The sequence below is a fragment of the Apus apus genome, chromosome Z (genome assembly GCF_020740795.1).
Source record: "Apus apus isolate bApuApu2 chromosome Z, bApuApu2.pri.cur, whole genome shotgun sequence".
Classification (NCBI taxonomy): Eukaryota; Metazoa; Chordata; class Aves; order Apodiformes; family Apodidae; genus Apus; species Apus apus.
This window is the reverse complement of record NC_067312.1, coordinates 27389667-27405019: the sequence shown is the minus strand read 5'-3', so window position 1 is coordinate 27405019 and position 15353 is coordinate 27389667. Positions and strand designations below refer to the sequence as shown.

General features: G+C 34.3%; 1 protein-coding gene across 3 annotated transcripts in view; it reads left to right on the top strand.

The window, feature by feature from the left end:
- FCHO2 (FCH and mu domain containing endocytic adaptor 2) overlaps positions 1–15353 on the top strand; it is an 88916-nt gene that overhangs the window by 37360 nt on the left and 36203 nt on the right. For all 3 annotated transcript variants that reach the window (XM_051642292.1, XM_051642294.1, XM_051642293.1), the window contains exons 9-11: positions 6552–6596; positions 8338–8410; positions 11990–12014. In XM_051642292.1, the coding sequence (XP_051498252.1) occupies positions 6552–6596; positions 8338–8410; positions 11990–12014 (143 nt within the window). The remainder of the gene's footprint in view (positions 1–6551; positions 6597–8337; positions 8411–11989; positions 12015–15353) is intronic.

The following is a 15353-nucleotide window of genomic DNA, read 5'->3' as shown; positions in this document are numbered from 1 at the left end:
ACAGATTTATGGAGTTTTTTTAAAAGCTTTTGCTTGAAACAGATATGTTAATATTTATATGTGTGCATGCGTGTGTGTAAACTGATTCCTCAGGATGGGGGGAAGGGCAGATTCCCCCCCCTCCAGTGTCTCAGTGTTTCCAGTTATTGAAAATTAAGTGTAATTAATGAAAATATACCTCCCCTTAAGCTAGAAAAGCGACAGTTTCCAAAAGCAGATGCAAATACAAAGCAGTTTTTAGTTGATTTGTTGACTTCTTGATTTGTTTACTTTTTAAACTGCAGGATTTTACAGTTCATTGATATACTTACTGGGAGCTCTTTTTCAGGGTATGACATAATACTATATTTTCCTTCCTAGTAATGCTATTTGGCTTTTGTATTTGCCTTGTTTGTTTAAGAATTCAATCAGTAAAACTTCCACACATACACACATTAAAAGAAGTGCAAACTATTTTATTGTTTTTGCCTTAAGAAAACATTATTGCAATGTCTCCCTCACAGAGGTTTAGTGTAAGATGTACACAAACTGTGTAGAAAACCTGTCTCTAGGATTTTGTGGAGATAGGTTTTCTAACTCTTTCCAAGGTAGTTGACAACAAACTTGATTGTCTTCAAAATAATTAGTGTCACTTCATAGATAAATTAAGTAGCAGGTGTAAGGTTATTATTTATAAGGTCTATTCTGTAGATGCCTTGTCTATACTCTGAAAATACTATTCACAGAGACATGGGCTAAATATATAGTATATACTGTGTTATAATTTACAGTGCAATTAATTTTTCTTCTTTTATCTTTTTATAAGATCAGTATCTCCTTATTGCTAGCCATCCACTTTGCCTCTTAGTGTCATGAAAGCACACATAGTCACATGCCTGTTGTAAAAAGGAAAACAGTACATGTGTTTTTTGAGTAGTTTAGGAGATGCATCCAGAGCTGCACAGTCACTGGTGCTTAATTTATGCCACTTACTGTAAGTTATTACGTTAATTAAAATAGAAAAAGTTTCAAATTACCTTTTGCCTTTCTGTTCTAACAAACCAAAGCTTCCCTGTTTCCAAGAGCCCACAAACTGACCCACTCTTGATTTGCTTCAGTCTCTTGTCAAATAGAAGCTGTTTGCTCCCATGTGTCTGTGAAACCATCATCTATTTGCCTTTTCTTCTCATCCATCTCTGTCCCAGCTGGTAGAATGCTGTGGGCTGCAGCAGCTTGCCTTGAAAAATACTCTAGATTGACGCTTGGTGGGAATGTTTACATACAATTAAAGGAGCTTACAGGTTCTTTTAGGTCTGCTCCCTTCATTAAATACTCAATTCTCATTAGCATCCCAATAGCTAGGTATGTATCATGAAGTGATTGAAACCACACTAGGTACTCATATTTCTTTCTGTTTTAAAGGCTAATCTTAATTTATGCACTTTATTATTTTTTCTATTCTATGTGTGTACAGTAGCAAATACTTTCAAGTCTATGTATTTGAGATGCTTAAGCCGTAGTTACCGTTGTATTGATGCATGTAACAACAGGCAGACCAGATTGTAAAAAGTTATCTTGAGCATGAAGCTATACATTCTTAACCCAACAGAACATTAATTCAGACTTTTGCAAGGGTTGGACTGGATCTCAGCTATAATTTTTTTCTTAGTCTAATGAGAGTCTTTAAAATATTTTTTTAATTATTATTTTTACACTGTTGCTGTAGTTCTAGCATGCACTTTTGTGTTCATATGAAAGCTTGAGAAAAGACTTCCTTCTCAATTTGCATTGTTTTGTTATCTTATTATGGGAAAAAGAACAAAGGACATCTCAATGCGATGAGTGTAGTGTTGCAGAATGTCCTTATTATCATAATTATTATCATTATTATTATTGTCATTATTGTGGTGTGGCAACATCTAGATTGTCATTTTTGGGGTTTTGAGATACCATGTGGCAGGGAACCTCGAGACTGCTTCAGGGGATTACTTGGGTCCCCAAAATCAGCAATACCCCTTAAATCTGAAACAGCTGCTTTTCTTTCTTTAAACATTGCAATGGACAGTAAATTTTGAGCTGAAATTCTTGTTGCTGTTAAGCTTTTGTCTGTACTTCAATAATTTTGCAAAAGTCTGATAAGAAAACTTCTCTGCCTCACAGAAAAAAGGTAGTGCTAGTGCATCCCCCTTAAAATCTTTGTGCAGCTCTTATTAAAGCTGTTGTGGTACCAGCACATGAGTTTGCATGCTCTGACTTACATCTGTGTAATATACCTGTCTGGCAATCTCCATTAACACCAATGCAGTGGGAGTTTTTGACTACACCATTCAATGATTAATGAATCAGGAATCAGAAAAATGTTACAGTGATTCAGAGAAGAAAGCTTTTTGAGTTTTTTTTGCAGCGATAGTGCAGATGCTTTTCCATATACAGAAGTATAGAGGACAATGCAGGGGAATTTCTTAAGATAGCATCCAAATTCATTATTGATGTCGTGCTCCCATAGCAGTGTGTGTGCCTAAAGCCTTTTGGCTGGACAGGAGACTGCAGCTGGTTCTAGCAGGAGACAATGTGATTACAGTACACACTTCTGGCTGGGCAACAGCATTATTACGTCTTTGGGCACAAGGACATCTGCCCACAGGATACTCCATCTCTTATGTGGGCTACCAAAAGCTCATCACAACTGTCTTCCTGACTCAGTTCACCATAAAGTGCCACAGAAAATGTCTCTTTCTGTAACACTGTTTTGGTTTAAAAATACTACTCTTCGGGCAAAACATGTTACTTTTTACAGCAGACACATAGGAAGCAGAACTGTTGGGAGAGCTGAAGTTACAGAGCAAAGCTCTAAGAAAATCAAAGACGGCTACAAATTTCACTCCACTCTACTCAAAAGTGGAAAATGTCTGATTTTGCCTTTGCTCCAAGCAAATAATTCAACATGTGTGTGTTATATTGATGGAGGCAGGTTAAATACAAATGTTACAAAAAACAGCAAACATTTTTGGGCATTGGTATTGTTGGAAAATGCTGAACTTAATTATTTAATGTTTGTGGATTCATTAGGCACCAGCCACTGGCATCTTGAACTTCCAAGATTCCAAAGGGTGGGGGACACTATAGAGATTTGGGTCAAGTAGGAAGAGTAAGTTAGGATCAAAAGGTCCTTTCGAATTGTAACTGATTGACACAAGTTGTTGTAAGGTAATGGTATTTTCGTGATTGATATTTATCTTTGCTGCCGTAAAGCTCCTGGTAGATTCAGGAGAAGCAAAGAGAGCATGTAGAGGGAGAAGAAACTCCTAGGATAACTCTGCTCATTTTGGTGAAGCATAAACCAAGGTAATAAGTATCATTAAGAGGAAAGTGTATTTAAAATTTCCACATTAATTTTATATGCCTTAGTAAAAAATGGGACCTGCTTACTGAAATATTTAATGTAGCTTGTATCTCATTGCTTTCTCTGGCAGTTCTTCAGTAACTATAGTCTTCTCTATGAGAAAAGAATACCTTGTTGTGAGAGTGAATTGTTAGGGGTAAACTGGCCTTTGTTAAATCTAATTGAAAGTGCTTATCTGGTTTTTACATGTGTGTTCCTGTACTAAGCATGAATGTTTTTCTCTTCAAATAAGAAGTTTTTATCAGGCTGTAAAGAAACCCAGTTTCCAAGACAAATACTAGGCGAGTGTGACGGACAAAATAAAGGAACTTGGTTCTGTTGTTAAAGAAAACCTTTGTTTCCTGCTTGTGTTAAAAGTGAAAGATACTGATCTGAGATAAAGATTAGTATTACTTGAGCCTTGAATATTTATTTCAGTCATTAGGATAAAAGTCTTAAAAGCCTGAGGAGATCAGCCTTAGTAGCTGGAAAGAGTGAAGAAAAAGATGGTATTCTGGAAAAGCTTGAGTATTGTTTTTCTCTAAAAATATGTTCAAGTCTCTGTTACTTACAGTTTTTCCTTCTGTTTTTGTTTTGAGGATGAGTGTTTGTGGTTGGTTTGGCATTTCTTTTGTTGTTGTTTTTTGTTGTTGTTGGTTTTTGGGGTTTTTTTCCTGGCCAAATGGGAATATGTATAGAAGAAAGCAACAGAAATAGTTGAGTCCTTAGCAAAGTGATGAAATATGTATTGTCTGAAGTAGTGTTGAAAAGTAATGGATTTGTTCTTCAGCTTCTATGGTTTATGGTATTTTTCTGAATTTCTTGCTCAGTACATTTTGAACAATGGAGTTTAAATTCCTAAAATAAAATGTTAGTGGAATCAGTGTGGGAGTGTTCTGGTGCCCTCAGCACAAGAAAGATACAGACCTGTTGGAGAGGGTCCAGAGAAGGGCCACCAAGATGATCCAAGGCCTGGAGCACCTCTGCTATGAAGACAGGCTGAGAGAGTTGGGGCTGTTCAGCGTGGAGAAGACATGGCTCTGGGGAGACCTTATAGCACCCTCCAGTACCTGAAGAGGCCTACAGGAAAGCTGGGGAGGGGCTTTTCATCAGAGAAGATAGTGATAGGGATAATGGTTTTTAACTGAGAAAGGGGAAGTTTAGGTTAGATATTAGGAAGAAATTCTTTACTATCAGGGTGGTGAGGAATTGGAATGGGTTGCCCAGGGAGATTTTTGATGCCCTATCCCTGTAAGTTTTTAAGGCCAGGTTGAGTGAGGTTTTGTGCAACTTGATCTAGTGGCAGGGTTCCCTGCTCATGGCAGGGGGGTTGGAATTTGATGATCTTTAAGGTCCCTTTCAACCTTAACAATTCTATGATTCTTTAACTCTATGTAGGCATCTACAGTTCTCCAAATTTAATTTTCTGGGGGTTTTTTTGTTAGTTTTTGAGAGGCAGTTAAGATTGACCATTTGAGTTTGTTCTTTTGGTATTCTGCTCTCAAGAGCTTCATTTGCAGGCCAAGCAATTACATTATCATAACTGGGGTATTGATTTTTCAGACTGCGATAAATACAAGTAATTACTTTTTTTTTTTTTAAATAATTAGAAGTCTGCAGCCTTTCAAAGAAAATATCTAGTAGATTTTTATCTGATACGTGTAAAATAATTAAATTTACTTAACATTGGTGAGTATTGAGTTACATCATCAGTTTCTCATTTGTTTTTTTAGTTTGTTTAGCATAAGGATACTTTTTCATTTGTAGTTTAGAGAAATGTTATCAAAATGTAGTGTTTATGTTGAGTTAAACACAATTTTGCACTGCAAGAGTTAAATATACATACTGGTGGTTACATTACAAATAGAACCATTTGAGGTACATAGCTGCATGAAGCAAATACAAATTAATCCCAGTTGTGTAATTTAAATGCTAATTAACAGCAAAATTATGTTCTGCCTTCATTGTGGCATCTCCAATTGCAGCACAATCATTTTCTACAGTGTACTATTTAAAATCAAACTGAAGCTTGTAATCTCAATTGTAATTTCTTGTCCTTGAGATCAGTTTATATCAGCTATTGATTTTAAGAGTTAAGAATATGATGTAATAGTTTTGAAAAGAATACAAGTTATAATCCTGGAAAATGCTTTCAACTACACCTTTTGTTATACATTAAAACACCCTGAAAATTGCACAGCTCTTGATTTTATGGTGGGTGCTCACAAATAATCCTAATTTGCAGTTAGTTTTAATGGAAATTTTCAAAACTTAAAACTCTCACTTGATGTAGTTGCATAAGTGTGGGGAGAGGGGGCATTTTGGCTGACTTCAGGTATAGATTTGGGAATGCGTGGAGTTTTTTTCCCCCCTCTCTGTTATCTGTAATATGCCTATGTATAACATTGTGTGTAACCCCTCAAAATGATCACAAAAAGATAAGTAGTAAGCCCCATGTCGCAGTGCTATCACACAGAACTTGAAGTGCTGGTGTGCTGCTGCCATTCCCCAAAAAAAGCCCTACAAAAAAAAAAGGAAGTAATAATGAATTTATTTAGATACAGCACTTTAATAGTATTATAGTGTTCTCTGCTTCCACCCCCTTCTCCCCGCCAGGTGTAGTCTTAATGTTTTTTTACAATTTTTTATCTTCTTTATTGCTACTCTTTATTGCTATTTTAAAGGTTCTGCATGGGACTTTTCACTCTCTAGGCAATTGGCTATTGGAAAACAGGAAACAGAAAAACTAATAATGCAGAGTTAGCAAGTGTGAGTCTCAAAATCAGGGCTATAGCTGTGCTTTTTTACTTTATTTTTTTTTTATATAGCCCTTTTTTATTAAAAGACAATGAGTTGAAAACTTTCCACTCATGCAAATTATAGATGCAAATTTGAATGAGGACGCAAATTAGAGATGTTTCATGTGGTTGTAATAACATAGGCAATTGAAGTATATTTAGACAGTGTGCACTGGTATTTTAATTTTTCAGTATGTGTGAAAATATTTGATGATTCACTGTGCATGTATGATTTTGCAGTCTATGTGAGCATTATCAAGGTAATTGTGTTTTTCAGGTACCAGGTAAATTTATAATTAGGTTATCTAGTATTTCCAGGAAATGCTAATACTTATTAAAAGTTCTTTAATTAAATTTCACCTAATATTTCTCTTCATTTTCATTTCTTCAAGGCCCTATTGATTTTGAAGAATGTAACACATCCAATGCAGTAGAAGGTGAGTTGCTGTAAGATGGTTATGTAAGAATGCTGTGGATGAGGACCTGAAAGTGTGAGGTGAAGGGTATTCAGTGTTTTAATCTGTATAGCTTTAAAGTCTTGCAGTAGACTATAAAGCAGTTTTCCTTTTGAGAAACCAACTTCAATGAAAATAGGGTCTATGATATTTTATTAATCCAATGCACACAGGTCAGAGAATGTTAATGTTTTTTATAAATACACTTTGGCTGAGACCGTGTCTTTTAAGAGGTTTGGATTTTGTTCACTTATGACTGCTGTAACTTAATTTACAAGTGTCAAAACATTAGTTATACTAAGTCAAATGCAGTGTAATGGTCACACAGCCTTTCTTTGTTGGCATAGCTGATTTTGCTAATGGGATTGGTTTGAGAACTGCTTTATTTGTATAAGCTGTATATTTGCTTTTATGACAGAGGAGTTGACAGTATAGCTATAGCAGCCAACAACTTTAAGTTGCAAAGCTGGCAGCTGAGACTTGAGATCTGTTTGGCTGAAGCAGAGGAGGATCTATGTCCAGGAATTACTAGCATTCACCATTTGTCATTATTTTGGGCTGCATAAGGCACATGAAAGAAGTAAAGCCCAGACTAGCACTTAAAAATAATTTTGGAGCAAATTCTGTCTCTATTAAAATAGAAGCTATGGCTGATTTCACAGCTACTTGATCTGAGAATTTTTCTGTTATTTAAACCTCACAATTTCTAAGAGTGGAGAGGTTCCTTGCATGCTGTGTAATCTATTTCTGTAAAGGGGAATATTATGTTTGCTGTTTTTTTTTTTTAATTATGTGCTTGAATTGTCAGTTATTGAAGTTTAGAAACCAAATTATTTCCACCGTTCTAATAAAAAACATGTTGTCAGTAGTATCATGCTTCGAAACAAAACTGTAGACTTCACTGGATCAGATGCTTGGACATAGTAATTTTGTTTGTCAGTCTACTATGCTTCAGCAAAAACTAGGGAGAGAAACAGACATAACAGAAAGTCTGCTGGAATGTTTAAATATATTTTAATTTTAGTTCACTAAACTTTGCTATGAAACTTTTTTCCTTTACTATAGCTATTATCTATCCAGTGCTAGAAATGAGGAAGAGACAAGAGGGGAGGCATGATTCCAGACTTGGTTAGAGCCAGCCTTACAACATTGGGAAATCATGAGCTCAACATCAGCTGGAAAGCAAGAAGCATTCTTTTTTCACAGGACCAAGATCCTACCGCTTAGGAGGGACCGGGGCTTGCAGCTACCGGGAACATGCAGGGAAATAACAACAGGGTGTTGAGGTGCAATAGCTGGGAGAGGCAGGGTTCAGTTCTGATCCAAGGGCACTGGCTGTTCAACAGGAGAGGTACCTCCTGTTGAGTTTCTATGAGCAGAGTTCCTTTCCTCAAAACCGGCAGTACACTAATCTTCAAAAAAAAAAAGTGACAGTCTGCGTACCCAAGTGGAGAGTTGGATGTACAATGCAAATTAGTTTTATAAGGGCTTATGTTATTAATGTGTTGAACCACATATATATATATATATATATATATATATATAAATTAACAACAAATTGAAATAATGTTCCCTTAATTTGGCTTCATACCTATCCCCACTGTTAGTTTTTTGTATCACTTGTGGCAGCATTTAAAATATGTTGGCATTGGTATGTGCTTGTGTTAGAAAGTACTAAATACATGCTTATCTATTTGATGTTTAAATGAAAACTGTTCTTTAGGGATAAAACCACGGAAGAGGAAGCCTTTTGGTTTATCAGGAATAATGAAAAAAGAAAAAGATACTGAATCTGTGTAAGTATATAACCATCCTAAAGCATTGTCTTGTACAAAAACTAGTAAAAGTATGGGGATAAATATTACCTGATGATAATGAAAAATAGGTTTATAAAAGAAGTTTAGACGTATGCTATGAATATGAAAATAGCACAGCTGTTTAAGATTTTTTGTAACTAAGGATTTTAAGGAAGTAACAGAAATGTATTCATAGTGGTCTACTCATGTTTCATTATTTCCCATACATAGGTAAGTAGTTCTCCCTTGTTCTACATTTGAACATTGTAGATAATGTGATTCTCCTGTGTATTCCTAATGAAATAATAGCTCTGTACATGGAAAAAGTACTGGATGACTGTGTTTGCAGGATTGAATCTTCAGTTTTGCTGTAATTAGAAAAATGTTTGTGTACAGTATCAAATTGTGTCAGCATATCGTGTACACGCTATGTTTTGAAAGACCACCATTCTAACTCATGACTGATGTCCCAGCTATATATCCTTTGCCTTATTCATTGCATGTGCTCTGTTTTCCAGGAGTGAGTTTGAGTAAAAGTTCTTACATGGATTGGTTGCAGTCTACCCATTCGTAGTTAAGATCTCTAAATTTCATTGTATTTTTTTCCTGATTTCTAGATCTGTTTTCTCAATAGAAGCAATTGATTAAACATCCTCTCCTTAAAGTTATTTACTACACTTTTTTTTTTTTTATGATGCAAAACTGTATCAAACAGTAGAAAAAACTGTGTGCAAACATTTACCTTTTGTCTTGCATTTTCTTAACTGCAAAGTAGTGATTTTTATACTATTGAATGCTGTTGTAGGATTGAATTCTGTAGCTGTCAGCTTTTCTTGTCCAACAAAGTAATTCTTTTGCCACCACATGATTTATAATTAGACTAATCTCATGTATATTATAAGGTTTGTTGCAAAGCAAACATCTCCTTCCATCCATTCTTTGGCAGATGATGAAATGTAATCTGGCCCCAGCAAAGATTTAGGGCTCTTAATAGTCCTTTTCTGGAGCTAGTAAACGCCTGGAAGCTCCAAATTAACTCTTTCCAGGTGTATGACTCAAAGTATTCTTTTGACCTGTTACAGAAATAAAATTTTCTCAAGCATTGAGGGCTGAAAACTGGCTCCTGTACTATGTGAAAGACTTTCTACCTTTGTATGTTTACCCATTGTAGTATCTGAATACTTTTCTAAAAGCTGCTTTTTACTAAAGATGTTTTATTTAATGTTGAATAATAATAACAGTGTCTCTTCCTAGAAAAAAAATAAAATAAAATAATAATTAAAAAAATTCATTAAATCAGCTTAGGTATTCTGAGATGGGAAAATAATTTGCCTTGCTTCCAACAAGTTGGACTGAAATTGGATTTGTATTGTTTTGTTCATTTCTTTATTTACAAGCAATACAAAAAAGAATAGATTCTGAGATCAGAAAGAGGTATGATGGCATGATTTTAGCCTCCTATGTAACACATGCCATAGAGTTTTACAGAGATTCTTGGATTAATCCATAGCTTCTACATTAACTAGAACAGCAAAAATAAGTAACAGGATTCATTACGTGTTTAGTATAATATTCTATTTGTTATGATCACTGTGAAAAATGTTATTGCTAGTCTAAATTTTGTCTGATTTCATCTTTAGCTGATGATCCTCTTACAGGCTGTATTTCATAAAACTCTGTATCTTCAGAAATTTCTGTGCACGTAGAGGTCAAGTCCTTTCTTACTCTGGTTAAAGTGTGCTCTAAGCTTGTTTAGTTTGTGTAGGGTGGGCTTTCCACATCTAGAAAAGCTCTCAAGGTTTGTAGGCTTTTCAGTTTATCAATACAGTTTTTAAATGTTGACACCTAAACTGAATGTTGTGTCTAGTAATGGTTTTACAGCGGAAACACCATACACAGTGTATTCTATTACATATTGCTGTACAGGTTAATCAAGGGTTTAACTTGCTTTTCTAACCAGTGTTTTGCACTGTGTTTTAGTGTTTATTTACAATCCTTAAGTTGCCTTACAGAATCCCCATTTGCTGAAATGTTACCTTACACTAGAAGCATGACCTAGATCTTTAATCTTAAAAGAAAGATCGTGCATCTAGCAATGGAAAAGCACACTTGTCTAAAACTTGATGTCCTCCTTTTCTACTTCACGAGTACTCGCAAACTATTGAATTTTTCTTTGTATCTTGCTAACAGATCTGGGAGGTGCTGGTGGTGCTCTTCTGAATGATACTAGATCTGCCATTACTTTCTGAGATCTTCTAGCTCACTGATTTTAAGAATCTTCATTATGGGCTGAATTGCTTTCATTGTAGCTTGCCTCACATCTTTCACATTTCTTAATTGTTGTGGGCTTTAAGCTGTCTCGTTTGAGTATAGGCACTTTTAAAAAACACATCAGAAAATCTTTTTGTTGTATCTTTTGAGAGAAGTCTAATACTTTGTCTCTTTTCACTGTAAAATAGCTTTTAAAAAATCTCTTTCTATTGCTATTAATTCAGTTTAGCCAGCAGAGGGAGGTAAGATGTAAGTCAAATAGAAACTTGGTCACATATGTTTTACTTTGTGTGAGGCCTTTCAGAGGAGACTGAATCCATAATCTCACTGTCAGTTCCTTAACGGGCTGTACTGAATTTCATATTAATGCTTTCAAGTTAGCACGTTTTTGTACCTGTTTTTTAAAGACACCATAGTTTTTATATTTAACCTTTTTAACCCTTCAAAGAAGATTCAGACTGCAATAAATTTTATTTTGTTTTCCCTCTCTTTTTCTATGTCCATGTTTAGGATGTTCATTTTTATTATATAAAATAAAAAATTAGAGAGGACTTTTATACTGCTCAAGCATTCCCACATTCTGTGAATGTAATTGCTTCTGCTGTTTTCAGACATCAGACAGAGTCAGTGTCATTCATATTTTTTAATACTACCACTTAAATCAAAGTTATCGTGAAAAAATTTAACAATTGTGAAGAATGTGCTTGCAATCACTGCCTTGCTGATGATGACTTTTTCTTCTTTTTTTTCTTTTTTTTCCTTCAAAATAGTGCTTGTTAGGAGGGTACTCTTATTTTTTTTCCAACATTTTCTAGTGCTTGACTGTAACTGTGCTTGAGAAACACAAACTAAGAATGAAATTCCAGAAGAGGGAATTCATCTAAGGATAGTCTTAATTTCTTTGGGAATTGGTCATTGTCCAAAATGTTTTGCCAGTTGCATGTGGACTGTTTCATTAGGGTTGGTGACTTCTACTTATTGTGCATAATCAAGTTTATTCATCCAGAATACAGCATGGTATTCCTGATTGGTTTTTTCCCCTCTCACTATGATGAGGGTTTGCTTTTTCTGCATTTCTTCTAATTTTTCTTTTGTGGTGTTTCAAGCATAAACTTCCAGCTTTTTTTTATATCTTGTTTAGTTTAATATGGGTTGTTTACAGAGAAAATTTTAACAGCGTGTGAGAGGTAAAAAGCCAAATGCAATGTTTCAAATTACTTGAAAACATTAAAAGATGTACCAGAACTGTACAAATAAAATAATTTGTGCATGTTATAATTGTATATTTTCTTTATTTTTTTCTAATAGGGAATGTCCAGATGCAGACTCAGTTGTAAGTAGACTTATTTCCAAAATAAATGTGTATACTAATATTGTAAAGAACTCCACATACAGTCCCTGCAATGCATTATTTATCTGATGCAGGATTTAGTATTTTGATAACATAATTGAAGTGTTAATTTTGCTCAGTACATAATTTTTTAGCAGTATATGCAAATACGTGCCAATAATACGTGTATATTTCCTAACAGTTTAAACAAGGTGGGTTTACAGCAAGTATTTGCTTCTTTATCTTTCATGTTAATAGTTCAAATTGCTTGTCTAATATATTTTAAGTAAGAAAAAGATTCTATTTATTGTGGACTGACCTTTGCAGCATCATATTCCTCTACTTACTACTGTGTCCTTTGAGAAATCCTTATAATAGTGGAGTTCTGTTTTATCAGTGGCAATAGACTGTAGGGATATACTTCTTAAAATACAGCTTTAAATGCAGTATCTCTATGCACACTGCAATAATGGCCCATTTCTCCTTGCTGTCAGTTTGATCTGTGATACATCTTACAATTTTATGTATTAAGTTCAATTAAGTGACAGTGCAAATTAAACCAGTATGTTTTGTTTTGTTTTTTTAATTTCCTTAATTGAGCCTTTTCACTTTATTTCAACATGTATGTTGTCTTCAATTATATGTAACAGAGATTGCAGCTCCCTGTAGCTTAGCAGGGATTAATTTATAAAATAATGTAAGTGTGTTTCTGTAGACCTATTTGTTTTTCCATTTATTTATTTAGATGCCAATTATATTAAACAATTTTTGTTTCCAAGGTCACCTATTTTGTGGATTTTCTTCTTTGCATTTAATAATTGGAAGTTTTAATACCTAGTGTTAAATCTGCCTTTGAAAAACTTGGTTTAAAAATGTGTTAGAACCATTCTTCTAAATAAGGAAAACTAAGTTTTGCCACATAATAAAACTGGATGTGTAAGAACAGCCTTGTGAGCATAATTGAGACAGTTACTTTATCTTGTGCAAAGTCGTCTTGATTTAGAGCAAATTTCTTTCCTTGTGCACAATTAAAGTAACTTTAGAATTATCCCTATAATCAGGCTTTTGATAGAAATAATATCTTTTGACAATTCAGGTTGAGTCACTGGAGTGAACCACAACTGGGTTTGACTTGCAGTGTTTATTGTCTTCGTTGCTTATTTTGGTCTCTATCATTTTTTAAAATAGTTAAAAGAACGGAACAGTAAATTGCCAGACATTCTCTATGGCTGCATGAAGCATGCCATATGATCATCTAAGATAATTGTTCTTTCTACATATAATTTATACTTGGTTAAAAAAAAGACCTCTAACTTTCAGTGTGTAACAACAAAACTGATACTATTGTTGCATTTTCTCTCTCTCTTTTTTTTTTTTTTTTTTTAAAGCCCAATTTAAATTTCATGACTGCACTGGGAATTTAAAATTTGATCTGTCATTTTTTTTTGCTTTTTACAAGCAACACTTATTCTAAATGGTAGAATGCTTCAATGGCAGAGCCATTACTGTCATTGTCATAAAAAATTATGCAGCTTACCATAGAGAAGATTAATTTCACCCGTTACAAACAAGCACTCCAGAGTGCTTTTGCATTTTAAGGTTGGTATCCTCTTCTGGAAGGTCCCATTTCAAATGTTTTTAATTTTGCTTGCCTTTTACTTTAAAATTTCATCTCTGATTAATTTTTCAATTTTGATCTAAATAGTTATAGTGTTATCTCTGTGGGGATTTGTTTTGTATGAAACTTCGCAATAAATAACACGTTTCAATAAAATGATCTTGGAAAAGTTTTAGTGGAAAAAAATAATAATAAATTAAAATCAAGTATCATTTTTGTTTCATTGCTAGAAAATACAGAGGACTAGCCCTGAGAAAATTCTTCTTATTTAAGGTTGAGGTGTCTCGATTATTGCTTTGGTCACTCAAAGAAAATCTCTGTCTGGCTTTTATATTATTAATATGATCTTTTTTTAAAGGTGGCTTTTGTTTATTTGTCAAGAACTTTAGTTGTGTGAAAGGAATATAAGAGATAACAACTCTAGAATTATTTATAACTGTAAGCCCTGAGTTATATATATTGAGATTTTAAAAGTTAAGGATCTGGGAAGAACTGACTTCAAAACTTTGTCTACCAGTTCTACATGATATTGTGAATCTTCTAATACACATTGTGTATTCAGCACGATTAGGGCCTTCTCACTACTGCAAAGTGTATCATACAGTGAGTTGAAACTTGTATTCTCTGTTTCCAGAAAACAAAAAAGTCAGATGGTCCTAAACATGGTTTTGGTACCAAAATGGAAGTTCTTAAATTTATCTGTGGCAAGCCATCCACTTATGCGCATCCTTTTTGTAGCTGTCAGGTTATATATACAGGGAAATGTGATGCATTTGAATGAATTGTTAATTCCTGTCAGAATTCTTATCAGAAGAGGTTTTTGTGTGCTCATGAGTAGGAAGGCATCTGTGAGCTGAGAGCTGGTATTTTTTTAAAAGATTGACCACTTAAATAAGCAGTCTGTGCTTAAATACAGATTACAGTATGTATGAGATTATGTTGTGAGATTAAAAATTTCTGTTATGTGTCAATCCACACATGTAGCTTCCATTAAGCTAAGCCTTGGTAGTTAAGAAAAGTAGAGAGTTAACTATGTGTACTCTAGAAGGGGATAATAACTGAAATCCGACTCTGTATGTGTTTGTTGCCTACAAAGTTTTTCCGAAGGCAGAACTAATTGTATTGTTTCCCATGGGTTTGCCATGTCTCAAGGGATGGTTTGTAGGAAGATAAAAGCTCTAGTAGAAAACTTTATTTTGGGAAAGCTCTTACAAGGTTCAACTTGTGTCCAGTAGAATCTGAATTAGAATTGCAGCTCTTCCCTTCACTGGGATACTTGCAGATCTCTTTCTTCTACTTGACTGCCTATTTTCATGAAGACTGTAGTAATGTAATTATCTTTGAGTCCTCTGTTCTATCTGTCAAATCCATTTGAAATTGTTGAGTAAGTTCAAAAGTAATGAAGAACCACAGATGCGGAGAACATAATGCTGAAACTTCTTTTCACAGGAAACCAGAAGGTAAACAAATATATCGAGGCATCAAAAACTTCTAACCTCTTACATATGAGTGTAGCATAATTACGGTTGTGTAGTATTATACATAATTTTTATTGCTGGAGAGTGCATGCATTTGAAATGATCAGACTCCACTGGCACACAAGCGTTACCTTGTATTTAGTTAAATTCAAATGTTTTTATTTGTATTTTTGAAATGTTTAGTTCTGGCATATTTTCAATATATGCCATTGATGCAGGTACAAGGCTTAGTAGTCACAGAACAAG